The 15033-nt window shown below is 38.3% G+C and overlaps 1 protein-coding gene across 1 annotated transcript; it reads right to left on the bottom strand.

Annotated features, from left to right (window-relative positions):
• Positions 1 to 706: 706 nt before the first annotated feature.
• On the bottom strand, positions 707 to 5833 carry LOC125680874 (immediate early response gene 2 protein-like). The gene is made up of 3 exons (XM_048920673.2): positions 3922 to 5833; positions 3684 to 3719; positions 707 to 2804 (listed from the first exon to the last, which is right to left on the bottom strand). Exon 3 carries the CDS (start codon positions 2522 to 2524, stop codon positions 1580 to 1582), a length of 945 nt encoding a protein of 314 aa, XP_048776630.1. The 5' UTR covers positions 2525 to 2804; positions 3684 to 3719; positions 3922 to 5833; the 3' UTR covers positions 707 to 1579.
• Between the last annotated feature and the right edge of the window lie 9200 nt (positions 5834 to 15033).

Genomic DNA, 15033 nt, shown 5'->3' with positions numbered 1-15033 from the left:
ATTTTGAATTTGCTGGGTTCTTCCTAATGTTTTACTATCAAAAACAATAGTTCCTCAAATCCTGTAGTAGGTAAAAAAAATCCCTTGTTTATTTATAGATTATTTACATAACCCTACATGGGAAGGGGAAATCCCCGTAGTTACACTGACCTAATTAGGAATAACGTACGCTTTTCCCACTGCTTGTCTGTTATCTGGGATTGTGAATTCCAGTTAAATCTAAGACTTCCTTCTGATAGTTATTCCGCAGTTTTTGAGAATTGATAATCAATAATGTTATTTATCCAATCGTCATTCCTAGACTAAGGTGCGTCATCGGAGTCAAGATCTGTGCGTAAACATATTTATCCCGTTCTGGTTGTCAACAAATTATGCTTATATCTATCGATTTTATATCCAACACGAGCAACTGGATACCTCTTACACACTTCGTTATACAAAGGGTTCCGTTCATCTTTTGTGTGCTTGCTAAATTCTTTTTTCATCTTCGTTCTGTTTTTGACCATTCTTTGTATAATACTCAATGACAGGTTTATTCCTGCTAAAACAGTATTTAACCCTTGGGCTGACCCCAAATCATGCACAGCTGCTGTGGCAGATGTCGTTTTCCTACTGTCAGCATTATTTATCGAATCCACCACGTGCTCTCCGTGTATATTAGGCGCACGTGTTCAAACAAAGGCAAATAAAACAGCAGACACTCAGATTTCAGTTCTGTGACATTTTTAATATTTTTTTATTTTGGATTTTTCTCATTGTTTTTTCGACATAATTCAATAAATATATAACATTTAATTACTGTGGTATCATGCACTTTCACACACACACGCACGCACATATTACTGCTGCATGTTCATTCTTATATACAACGATCATGATTCATGGCCCTCATGCACCACAGCTATCCCACTTCCGCCAAAAGTCACGCTTTCTTTCGCCCCACTTTCAATGAGACAAGTCAGTCATCCAAGGAAAAATGTTTCGACATCACTCTCAATTCATACAAATGACACAGTATGATATTTGTAAATTTGGTCGATTTGATCTTTCGTTTAAAAAATCATCTCTAAAATCTGAACCACATTGTTTCTTTCTGTTGAATATAAATATTGTGATTTGATTTTTCTGAGATCACATATGGCAAAAATATACATGAAACTTGCATTGCAATTTCATTGCATAATAATAATTGTTGATGTACACAATAAATATAAATCTGATAAAAGATTTATAAATAAATAAATAGTCATTGGTATGCGCGTTGGCGATTTGTAATCCGCATTACTGATTAGAGGTCACGCCATTTAATACGTGTTTACTCTTTACTGCATGAATAAACTAAACAATCCCATATCCTCGTGTTGCAAGTCACCTGAACTTGAATCATGGAGGGAGCGAGATTGCTTCAGCACCCGGAAGTCAGTGATGCGTGAACACAGTGCTGTCCGTGGCGAGTGAACCAGAACGCAGTAACGGTAGCCCTTGGGCGATTTGTTTGCAGAGAGTGGACAAATGATTAATTACCAATAAATAGGTAATGTTTCGTGTCACAATCTGTTCCGCCTACTAAGCAAAAAGTTCACACGGTCAGCGCAATCGGTGTTGCCATAGAGATCGAGTCGCGACTGTTGTCAATAACCTGAGTACTGCACGATGAAACTCCGTTGTCTTTAATTGTAAATCCATTTATCGACTGAACTGCGTAGAATAAATTATCACTCTGAGCGAATGTCTTTTCATTGTTGTTTGAGTCCATTGTCTCATTTCCTTTGGATGAATCTTCACAAAGACCCTCGAAGCCTGTGCTGAATATGCTGACGAGATTCGTAATTTGAGTGGGTTCAGTCTGCATGCTTTCAACTGTATTGTCTGATTTCACTTCGTTAATTGGTCCATTTTCCATTCTGGCTTTTTTGGCTAAAACACAACTGTCAGAATCTGAACAATTTTCAAGGGAACGCCTCCGCTTCGAAGCGCACCTAGTACAGTTCTGTGTAGGTTTGCTGACGTAATTCGTGACCTCCTTCTCTTCGGTGCATTGACCTGCATCCGCTAATGGCGTAATGTGTGTACTCGCTTCGAATTTCTCCTGGCACATTTCGGATTTCTCCGATGATTTCTCGGATTCAATTTTGGCGTTCTCTACTCGCAAACACTTGGCCGGAGGAGAGTTTTCTTTGTCTTCATGAATGGGTGTTTCGTTTTCAACTCTCAACCTTTTGACCTCGGATGAAGCGTCACGCGTACTGCTATCTTTAGAATTCGTAGTATTTTCAGATGATAGTGTACTTATCTGGAATCTCTGCTCTTTCTTGGCCTGCTCCTTTGCTTCTGCTTGAGCTCTCCTATTTGCTAACACAGTTTGTAAATTCTCCATCATGTAAGCAGTCCGAGCTTTATGCAACACACTGGCCACCAGCAAGTTTTTGTGTAGGTTAATGCCTCCACGTTGCTGTCTAGAAGCAGCAATCTTTCCAAGCGACAAAGCCATCAGACGTTGAGCCTCGGTGCTCATGATGTCCATTAAAGTTCACAATTAAAATCCAAAAATGTAAACAAAAAAGTAAAAGATTCGATAAATCACTCCGTATGCTCTTCGAAGTGATCTCCACGAGGTGTGTATGTCTAATGACTTTGTTAACATGTTACATCCTCTTTTCATGCGTGTGACGTGCTTGTCTTGAACATCAACCAATCAGAGCAGGGCTTACGAAGAGCTCTTATCTAGGTGTCCAATGACATTCTAGGTTGTAAAGATACGCTGTTATTTTCCAGAATACTACGAGATCTATTTATAAATTGACCTGCACAAATAAAGGAAAACATGAATGTCGTCATAGTAGCTAGTAGGTTCATTCACCAGAGCTGACTCATGAACCGAAAATGACCAGAAATGACTTGCTCTCACAAGTTACACAGCGAAATAACCACATCGTTGCGCAATTAAACATTTGCAACACACTTGATAGACATTGAAATATCAAGTCCCCACCGGTTATTGTCAATGAATTTGACATGAATTGAAACTCTTTAAATTGCGTAACCAGTTGCTTATGAAATTATATTATGCAAACGCCTTAAACGGAGATTTGCCGCAAAGTTAACAATTCAGACAAGGACAGTTGAATCATTTGTAAGAATGAAAATTAATTATTGCAATTAATTACTTTTTTATTTCCTGTACTTTCATTTACCAGATAAGCTAAAAATAGTACTTTTATAAAACATAAATTACGTGACCACAAAATGAGCATTGTGTATTCGGTCGTGATTGGGGAAATTATGACAGGTTAAACGAGAACTAATGGCATCAAAACCATAGCGCCGCACCTCTTCATTTTTAATGAACCCATTGTGTTTTACTTGGATTAGATATGGATAACGATATAACCAGAAACATGGTGTTACTGAGGGCAAATATTCAGCAAAGCAACATCACATTCAGTTTAATGTAATAGGCCACCTAACGCTCAGGATTTTTAATTTTGGAGAGAAAAATTTAAGTATTCAAAAAATTCTTGATTAATCATAGGCCTGCCACAAAATGTGTGTCACAGCACAACGGACAAAAGCTTTAAACGTGAATCAGTTTCTTTGTGAGTCAGGAGCCCTCTACGGAGGAGGGTGTTAGCGTCGGGGTACATAGTTGTGGCAGGCTATGAATAGAATCTAACTGCAATCACCTCATGTGCGTTTGGGAAATTTCCTGTCCACCAAATCTAAATAAACAAACAATAGTTGTTAAACAATTCAAAGTGAGTACTCCTCTGCAGGACATTACGTTATTGGTGAAATGTAAAGAAAAACCTACGTATTTGCATATAATTTTCCAGAATAAAATTAAGTAACTGCGCTTCTTGATCTATTATTTAAGAACCATGTTATATGAATGATTGATTTTTGAAAATTTTATAAATATACCATTTTAGCATGAGGCCACTGTCCCATGTCTTGTTTCACTGCGATGTCCAAATGAGTGGGCGACGACATCTATTTTTATGGCCGACCTGTCAATTTCCGCTCAAAGACAATACACGCTCCGCTCTAAGACAATACACACAGTTTATTGAACACAGCCGCGAGTAAAAATAGATCATTCGTTAAAAAAAAGATATACACAAGAACTGTGTCGATGCCACGCCATAAGGCGTCTGATCTGATGAATATGGTAATGAAGTAAGGATCAACAGGATATGTCGATTTTCTCAGCCCGAAGTCCGTTTCCCTTAACGAAAGGTGATTAGATTGGATACCGCGCATGTGGTAACTTCCTAGAAAGTCAAAAACTTTTAACTGATTAATTATCAACTAACTTCCTAGAAACCACTGACGATGCCTGGAACAATCACATGGGAAACAAGTATTACTTTATTTACATACATGATAATTCGTCATTCATAACTAGCTAGCTTATTTCACTGACTCATTCCAACGAAAGACAAAGGAATTTAATTTAAAAAACAAAAGCAACTTGTCGCAGAATTGCTCTGCATCCTTACTGGTGCCCGTCAGAAGTGCGTAATGTTGACCGCTGCTAAGGTCAGTTATGGGAACTCTGAAGGAATTGTCCACATCTTATGTGTGTATCTGATGAGAAAAGCTAGTACACGTCTCTATTTGCATGACTTAAACACCACCCCACCCCAGATTAACAGAAATATGCATACGATCCGATATGACATCAAAATATTTTGATATATGTGTTTAAAGTCATTGATATCAGTTGTATACAATTTATCAAAATACGTCAAAAATCCATAGATATTCACCTTTCACTTGAAACGATTTGACGTGGTACGAAATCAGTGGAGCAAATCCTGGGATATATTACCTTGTATAGACTATAAAGACCTTATAAGAAAATTTAAAAATATGGTATGATCGTCTTACGTCAGAGGTAACTTCCCCCACGTGGGCACAGGACACGCTCTTCTGTTTACCAACAGACTGTAAATAGAACGCGCGTAATTTCTGGAAGTCGTCGCGGATCTGAATTATTCTATTTATACTCGTGCACAATTTGGCAATAATAGTACACCGTGCTTAGATAGCGAACCATGGTAAATCCCTCACACAAACCAGAAGACACAAACTCTATGACCCGATTCAGCCATTTAAACAATCTGGGACTAGTCCAGCTGATTGAAAAGGCATCGAAAACAACAACGCAGTGGTCACGAACTGGAACACGGGTACCACACACATTATCGTCTGCAACTATAAACTCTGGATACAGCAGACTTCTTGGGCCCAGATCGATTGAGGGACGGATATCCACAAGGTCGTGTCCCAATGATCAATATTAATTATGCCCTCAGTTTTGCCGAGTAAAAAATTCTCGAAAGGACGTATAACAAACAATCAGTTTTGCAATTTACTGCTTATGTGATAGAATTCTGTTTAGGGCCCGCGTCTTGGACCAGTTCACAATTCTAATGTTCAGAGCTTTTAAACTTGCGATGTATAATTTGAACCACTTTAATACTTTATTCTGCTGAACGAGTTGCGATCTCTTCCTGGTTTTTATTTTGGACTCTTTATTTTTAGTGACATCAGGATGTTACATATACTGACCTTCAAAACCTGCTTGTCGCCGTGACTCACACTGTTCACGTGCAACAAAATTGAGCAATGTAAACGAAAATGAATTACCTCCACTTTCAAGTCGAAAGACATGCGATTACTAAAATTTGCTCACTTGATTTTTTTTTAAAACATTCATTTCCAGGAAACGTCCCATGTTTTCAAAGTATTCAATTTAAAAAAAAAAATCAGATTTCTTGCCTCCATATATCCGGGCGTGTCACACCTCCCTCTTGATAGTTTTAATGAATGTACTGTCGAAACAGTCACGATCTCTTACATTTACCAATGTCAGGATGACTCCTTTCCGGTATTAGTATGTACAACTTTGAAGCACTTTATAACACCCTTTACTAACAGCCACAGCAAGGTTTTTTTTGTTTTTTTTTCAGACAGAGCATCAATGAGGAAATTATAAATTCTTCTCTTAGAGAAATTTATGATTCGAAATAATGGCACGGCTCATTTTGACCCCTTACTACTTATCATCAATATGAATTTTCCCTACCCTGTTAAACAACACGGATATGTTCGATGGTTGTTTATAAAGTTCGCGGCCAAATGACAAACGTCGTATGCGACTCCGGCGTAATATAGCCTAATTTTAAAATATACATGTATATATAAACCATAATTGGAACTAACAATGACCAGTTAACATATTTTCAAAATCTTGGGGAAATTATAGAACATTGTTGATTTGTACACTAGTGTAGCGATCTAAGTGAGCGGATCTCAGGATCTGGTTTTAATCAGATTGGATTTGTACCTGATATTTTCATATCAAACAAAAAGCAAGGCGGAACTAGTAGAGCATATATACAACCAACGTATTCGACTCTGGTTTTAATCAGATTGCTTGGGACCCAAATAAGTTTCAATTCAAGTTCAAGGTCACAGGAAGGACAAGTTCCTTGTATAGCAATAGAAACCCACATCATTATGCAGGTTAATCAATGAATGCAGATATACATGTATATTGATAATCACCCCTATAATGTAATGTTCACGAGTTGACTGTGTAAGTGTATTAGAGTATGGAACATGGTCCATCATTTAGAGGGCCCATAAGGCGGGGCGCTAGACACCGTAGTAAATCCAGGGTTTCCCGTGGGGATCCGGGTTATAATAGGTCCTCAGTATCCCTTGCTCGTCGTAAGAGGTGACTAATTGGATAGTCCTTCGGATGAGGCCGTAAAAACCGAGGTCCCGTGTCACAGCAAGTGTGGCACGATAAAGATCCCTCCCTGCTCAAAGGCCGTAGGTGCAGCCCTTCATTTGCAATGATGACGTTTCCATATGAGTGAAAAATTCTTAGTGGGACGTTAAACAGCATACAATCAACCAGATCTGGATTGGATCCATGCAGGGGGTGGGGGTAGAAGCCCCCCCCCCCTTGTAAACTCCCCAGGATTCAGTAAAGATTTGAATCTCGGACTGAAATTCATGGCATATTTTCAATTATCCTGACCTTTCTAATGTTATGATGATTTTCTTAAGATTTTCAACGTTCTGTAGTATGAAAGAGTAAATATAAAATCTTGTGGAGATTGTTTAGCAGATCAAAGGTCTCGTTGACAATGACAATTTGATGAACAGGCGTGAACGATCTCGAATAAGATGTAAAGACCTAGCCAAGAGTCATTATTCAAGATAAGATAAGTTTATTCCAATTTTGGACCCGGAGGGTATAACAACAAAGACAGTTCATAAAGAAAGAAATTTCAGAAATGATTACAACATTAACTAAATGGCATTGTATATTCTGGTAACCATGTTGGAGAACAACAAACGAACGCGACAATATAGTGCAGTATTAACGCGATTGTAGCTCCTGTAACAGATCATCCTCTAAATCCGACATTTATTTTTGTTGACAAAAAAAAAAACCCTCCGAAAAATTGGGAATTTGACATTATGGTAAACAAACGCTGTCGTCAGCAGAAAAAACAAAAGACGTACTAGAGCGTGATGTTTACTCGATTACATAATACGTGTTTACGATACACAGGGCGTCACTCGGCCTGTTTACATCACATCGAGTGACACACTTCCTCAATGACTACTTATTACTCAAGAATGTATTATAAGCTGACATGAATGAAGATTTCGTATCGCCCGGTATGAATTTAAACATTGCTATTTTATGTCAACGTCTGTATATTTCTTAGTTTGGCTACATCTGTTGACGAAATGTTCACTACTGGTGTCTAAGGATAATGTTATGAGAGTAAACACCAGCCATTTGTCTCGGTCACCGTGTCGTACAAGTATTGCCTTCTACGAATGCAAAGTGGTAAAGGAAATGGAGTTATGGGAAATGACGTATGAGTTGAAGTTGTTTGCATATTGTTCTAAAAATTATACATCTTCCATTGGAATCGAAGTATACATGCACCATGTGCGTGAAAAAGCATGATTGGTCCGTGCCACGTAATAATTGTAAGATGATAACAGTTCAGTGGAAAGTGAGAACGATGTGCGCTTTCTGACGTAACGTAACTGAGCAGACGTTACCTACCGCATTCATCACAATGCGCAACATTTTTGCATACTTACAGGAAAGGCCCAAAAATGTGAAAGACCTATTTTGACCTTCGTAAAACTGAAAACGTTAAAGAAACCCTCTCTCTCTCCTCTCTCTCGAAATCAGTCCAGAAACAGGTTCATAGTATCATAGCAATCTGAATTTCAGAGAAATCAAATCAAAGTGTGCTTTTAAAAAGATTAAGACCGCAAATACTGTCGTGGCACCAAGTCCTTTGAGTAAATTGGGAATTTAATCATGAAATTTTGATGTCGACTCATAAACTTTTAACAATTTCTTTGATCATTTCTTAGTAATGTGCATGTTGAAAAGTTGTAAAATTGATTTCACGACAACGTGAAACGGAAATGTTGTTACAAAATTGCTGACGTTATACGTTTTCATCGAGATTTGATGAAAATGGTTTAGCTTTCGGGTAGTTTTTCGAATGATATAGGCATACTAGAATTTTTCACTTATTTGGAGACTGTCATCATTTCCTCCCAGCCCAGTGAAGAGCTGCAGAATTTCGGATCTTTATCGTGGCACACTTTCTGTGACATGGGGTTTCGGTTTTTGCGGTCTCATCCAAAGGACCGCCCCATTTAGTCGCCTCTTACGACAAGCAAGGGGTACTGAGGACCTATTCTAACCCGAATCCCCAGGGGTGGGGTACTGAGGACCTATTCTACGAGGGCGAGTCAATAAGTAACCAGCAAATCCTATTTCCGATTGACCGAGACGGTCACGATTTTCATGCCTTGTTTCAATGTTTGTACCTCGGTACAAAATTGCATGCGTATCGAGTCTTCTTTAAGGATGTATGATACACCAGAGAAATTTGATATGAATGAAAAGTGGAGTATATGTACAATAATATTTTGAAAGTGAAAACTTTCAAATTTGAAACAAAATTTAAAACCCCTGCTCGATTCGAACCCGCTATCTGCAGTTCAGCAGTCGAAACGCTAACCTATTTAGCTACTCACCTAGGCGATGATTTTTTAAACGAATAGACAAATATTGCTGATATCTATATTTTCATCCATGTTTTAAAAGGAAGTCAGCCATTATGACGATGTAGAACACCTCCTTAATAAGATATTGAATGTCAAACTTGGCTAGTGATGCAAAGGCATGCTTTTCATATACCGTGCTATAATTTGGGACTTGTATTTAAGGTAGCTCCATCCTCATGTAACTTATCAATATTAATGGTTAAAAGTGGAAAAACTGTATTAATTTCCACTCAATATAGTTTAATATAATTAATAACCAAAGAAAATATATATGTTACCACCTTTTTAAGGATGTCAGATATACAAAAACAGTAGTATACATCAACATCAGAAAATCACACATTTCCGTTAAACAGAATAATAAAAATAGATAAAAACTTGTTGAAATGACAAAATTTAGATATCAACAGTTTAAAAAAACTGATAATTCATAAATATGTATAGATTAATTGTGGATATTAGGGAAACCAATGTATAATAGACATCAAGTAGAGGAAATTCCAGCATAGGAGTTATTGTCCTTGACAAAATTATTTTAATCATAAATAATTGATTATCTATGAAAAATATAAACTTTTTCAGTATTAAGAGTTTACCATATTTTTTTTTATTATATCCAGTGAATAAAATTCCTCAGAAAGATATATTTCTATCATGCGCAAAGTATAATTTATTAAGATTTTTGCAAAAACCTATGACATCACATGAGGATCGATCTACCTTAAAAGGTAAAACAGGCAAGGAAAAAACCCCAGCGAGTTAGCCGATGTTTATGGGTCTTTTGCGTCATCTTATGCTCAGGTTAAATTTTAGGTAGGGGAATTCAAACGCGGTAGAACGTCTTTAGATGAAGCCAGGTCTGGTCGCCCACTGGATGCCACAAACTCTGATAGGCGAAATCAGGTGGAAGGTATAACGCAGGCATTAGGCATTTCACACGGTAGCGTTTCAACAATCTTACATGATCGTTTAGGTATGCGCAAGCTAACAGCCCGCTGGGTCCCCAAATCCCTTAGCGATGAGCAAACAGTAACCAGAGCATCAGTATGTAACGTCATGTTGAAGCGTTTTAGGTCAAAAGATGATTTTCTTTTTCGTCTGGTGACTGTAGATGAAACTTGGATTATTTATTATGAGCCAGAGAATAAAGATCAGAGTCGTCAGTGGGTAGGGTCTGGGTCCCCGAGGCCAAAGAAGTTCAAGACGCAAAAATCTGCTGGTAAGGTGGTGACCACAGTATTTTGGGACGCCAAAGGCGTTATTATGTTGGACTTTTTACCCAATAGAAGTACAGTAACCTGAGTGTGCTATGCAAACTTGCTAGACCAGCTGAGAACCGCCATCCGTGAAAAACGCCGAGGTAAACTCTCTAAAGGTGTTTTGCTGCAACAGGACAACGCGAAAGTCCACACTTGCAAGGTTGCAATGAATGCTGTAGAGCGAAACGGGTATGAATTAATACGTCCTACCTATTCGCCTGACCTAGCTCCTAGCGACTTCTTCCTTATCCCAAACTTGATAAAGGATATCCGTGGACGTCATTTCCGGTCTGACAAAGAAGTCGTGAAAGACGGCAGTTGAGGAGTGGGTCAATGGAAAGGACCCTAACTTTTTCAGTTCTGGGCTGATGTCACTTGAACACCGTTGGTCTAAGTGCATCACACTAGAGGGCAATTACATCGAAAAAGAAGGTGTATCTCAAACGGAAAAAAGTTAGACTTGTTATTTATTGACTCGCCCTCGTAACCCGGATCACCGGGGATGGGGGTACTGAGGACCTATTCTAATCCGGATTCCGGGGGTGGGGTACTGAGGACCTATTCTAATCCGGATTCCGGGGGTGGGGTACGTAGGACCTATTCTAATCCGGATCCCCGGGGGTGGGGTACTGAGGACCTATTCTAATCCGGATCCCCATGAGCATGGTGAGAATAATTGGGAGTATACCAACGGAGTTGCATCGGAATGTTTTGCAACAGCACACTTGATTATAAATCAAACGCATGGCCATCTCAAATTAAGGGACCAAACAAGAGGCTCTTTTGTAGACATTCTAATTCTTCAACATGACATGGGTTATGATTGTATGCTATGGTAATATAACCAACACGGAACTTCAATACATGGTCAATATGTCCCTATGTTCACTTTAAGGTCTTTTATAACCCACATATATATCGACCCATACTGAAATATACAAGTGTGTAGTATTAGTATGTGCATAGCAAATATTGTATCAATAGGACGTCTCAGAGATTTCTGTTAGGTTAAAAGTGTTTCACATGGTGTTCTAATGATCGATACGGACGTGAGCTGTCAAACGTCGCAGAAGGTCGGTAAAATGTACGTGCCGTTGCCTGTGACATGACTGTCGTTGCAGTTCAAAATCAAAAACATCACCGCAAAATCATACATCGCAATACCCATAGATAGTATGCAATGTGTAAACACCATCTGTGATAACTATGCTTGTGATCATACTTCACTGTGCGGTCAATAATTATAGGTTATAGACTTTGTATGGGAAAATATGACGATCGAGTTTTTTGGCGCGTAGACGGACCGAGCTTGCGAGGTCCGTTCGCGAGAAAAAACGAGGTCGTCATATTTCCCATGCAAAGTCTATAACCTTTTTATTATATACTTTCAATTTCATTTAGAAACTAACAATAATTTTATTTTTAACAATAACTTTATCGGTTTAACCGAGTAAAAGATGAAAAACACGAAAAATTTGAAAATTAACGGCGTAGAAATTTGATTGTGACGTAATGTTTGCGGGCCGGAATGTTTCCGAGCATATATCGTGTGATATATGCCCGCAAACTTTTAAAGAAAAAAGAAGAGATGAAATTGAAAGTATATAATAAGGACCAATATTGTCAGGCAAGTAATATCGACTTCACACACGGGCAATATCAACCTCGCAAGCTTTTTTGATATGACTAGCATCCTCTGCCCAATACTGACCCGGTTCATTTGTGTTATATGCTTTTCTCTCTTTCCTATATGTATAATTACATGTGCATCAACCCAGTCAAAGGCGTAGTCATCAAACTATTATGATGGAGAGAATTCGGGATGAACGCATGGTAAATTCTTTCAAGGTAATTGTCCTACGATCCTTGCAGATGACAAAGATATCAGACTGAAAGGTCACTGACATCGTTATGGCCTCGTTTTCATGTTGACAACTTTTGAATCTGGATTAAAATTGACACCTTACACGACAGGAATTGGATTTTGTAATTAAGGTCGGGCTCATCAAACAGCGCCTACCTGACTAGGCGGTGTCAGAAAACATGACGTGGCAAATTCAGGTCATTAAATACTAATGCATAACTTATCTTTCCAAAAAGTAATGTCTTGATTTCATGAAGTAATTAAAATGTCGAATGATTAATTAGTAAAATTATGTTAAATCGCATTCTCATATATAATAGTAGCATTTTTCTCGCAATATGTAACATGCTTCATTGAATTAATTAACTAATGAATGGCTTAAATCTGTCAAAAAGTGGTATCTTGATTGTATGACGTAATTAAAATGTTGAATGATTAATCAGTAAAACAAAGTTAAATTACATTCTCATATATAATAGTTACTGTAGCATTTGTCTCGCAATATGTTTCACTGAATGACAATTTAGCACTTCCAGAATAACCTAACCCCAGACATTGCCATGTTTGTATAGGACATCGAAGTAGAAATATTCGAAAGTGAAAGTCTTAAAATTGGTTAAATCATTAATTAGAATTATACACGTTTGGTTTGGTTTGAACGTGTTTTATTGTAATATAATTACAATGGGATCCGGCACAAGTTCTATGAAAACTGTGACCGCCTTCTCCGTGTATACTTAAGAAATGAACATCACTTTTGAGCTGTTCATGGTCAGTATGAACGGATTTGGATTTGAGGCAAATTCTGTGAATCGCGCTAGCGATTCACAGAGAATTTGGCTCAAATCAAATCCGTTCATATTGACCATGTACAGCTCAAAAGTGATGTTCATTTCTTATATTTATATTCATTTACTATATCACCCTTTGTTTACATTGCTTCTATTTTGTTGCATATCTACGAACTCCTAGCCTCTGTCACAGTTGTTATTGTGACGTACGTCAACACATAGACATGACGTCACATTTCGTCTCACCTTGCCTTTTATCAACATTGCAAGGTGCACTGTATTTTGGAGGTAGGAGACTGCAAGATTAGGATGATAATCCACGTAAGTTTACAATCTTAATCCAAAGGTGTGACTTGCGAGATTTTTGTAACAGTTGTTCTATTTTTTCCCAAATCATTACGCTCTCTCAGTCGCGTGCTTTAAGCTAGTTCATAATCCGTTCATAGTCAATGTGAACGGATTGTGTCGCGCGCTGAAATGGGTTGGTTCATAGAGGAAAATGCGATTTGTAATATAAATATATGACGATAACATAAATACATGTATTTCATAATATACATGGTGGCTATATAAGATCAAATTTGAATACGAGTATGCTAGGAAATAATTTCTCATGGTTCAAAAGTTATCGCCAACTTCAAAGGTGCAGACAGACGAAACAATGTCTACCATCCTTCACAGTTCAAAAGTTATAGCCAAGTTTAAAGGTGCAGACAGAAAAATACCTTTCAATATATGCGATACGTACAGTTCACCGAAGAGGATTAAGGTCAAATTTACAGATCTAGCTGTGCATTCTTCCTCCTTGCTATACTCAACAACCGCTGCTGGCACCAGACTAAAATTGGAATGTGAATACCATCCCCGAAGAAAGGATTGCCTCCGACAAATCCTCCATTCCCCTTAAAGACCGCTAGCGCTTATCCACATTGGGGGCGACAGCTAATAACATTAATCAACATCCCCTTAATTATCAAAACGCCGTATGGAGGAGCTCCATGTCTCGGAAAGAACTCCGCTAATTTATTGATCGGGATTGCGCTAAATTTAAAACACACGAAAACATCACACCACACACATAATAGACAAATCCCACGAAGAAAGTTAGAAATAGTCCTGCAGTAAAAAAAACCCCTCAACAAGTCTTACACGGGCAATGTTCTAAAGCACAGAAATCAAAGAGGTTCCACGTGGACAGTCAAGGTAACCCCACGGTATAGAGAAAACAAATACGTGTAGACAAGTCTCCCTCGGACAGTTATATAGTAGACCTACACGGCAGTCCCAATAGGGCAGTGCCTTACACTCAAGATAAAGCTAAAAATAAAGAGGTCCCACTTGAAAAGTTATAGCAACCCAACACTAGGTTCTGATCATCAATGTTCAGCTTGCGGTGGTTGCGCATTTCAAAATTTTGATAAATTGGCAAAACTGACATGCTTATTTTAAGGGTCTCCGCATGGGTTTTTGCAGCTGCTTGGGTTTGTATGGTTACCCATTGACCTAAAGAATTGCATTGACAACACAGGTATGTTGGTGCACGTGTCAAGGGACAAGGACAAAATAATGGCTCGCATACAATCCCCTCTGTGAATTTATTTTTGAGTATTGTATTAATGAAGTAGTGCGACGTTGTTTACGTTTTAATTCGAGCTTGGTTCGGGATCTCTTGTCAGTAGCGACCTACTTTTGTAAGATCAGTGGTGTGAACTAGTGCCAATTCTAAGTACACGGCGGCTCGGTACGTTTCCTCTGTTGTAAGTGTTGGCTGCACTCTAACAGTAGGGATTGATATCATTCATGTTTAAAGTGTGGGATCCTTCGAAGCGTGACCGGTAGACTCTAATCCGTTTATAGAACTTACCCAACACCTACTTTAGTCACTGACGGTATGTCTATATAAGTGTGTAGGCTGTAATCCATTTTACAATTTCACAATGTTGACATAAGTACTGCTGGTACAATCATATCATGCAAGGATGATATCATA

This window comes from Ostrea edulis, chromosome 2 (assembly GCF_947568905.1).
Source record: "Ostrea edulis chromosome 2, xbOstEdul1.1, whole genome shotgun sequence".
Lineage (NCBI taxonomy): Eukaryota > Metazoa > Mollusca > Bivalvia > Ostreida > Ostreidae > Ostrea > Ostrea edulis.
This window is presented reverse-complemented; position numbering and strand designations above follow the sequence as displayed.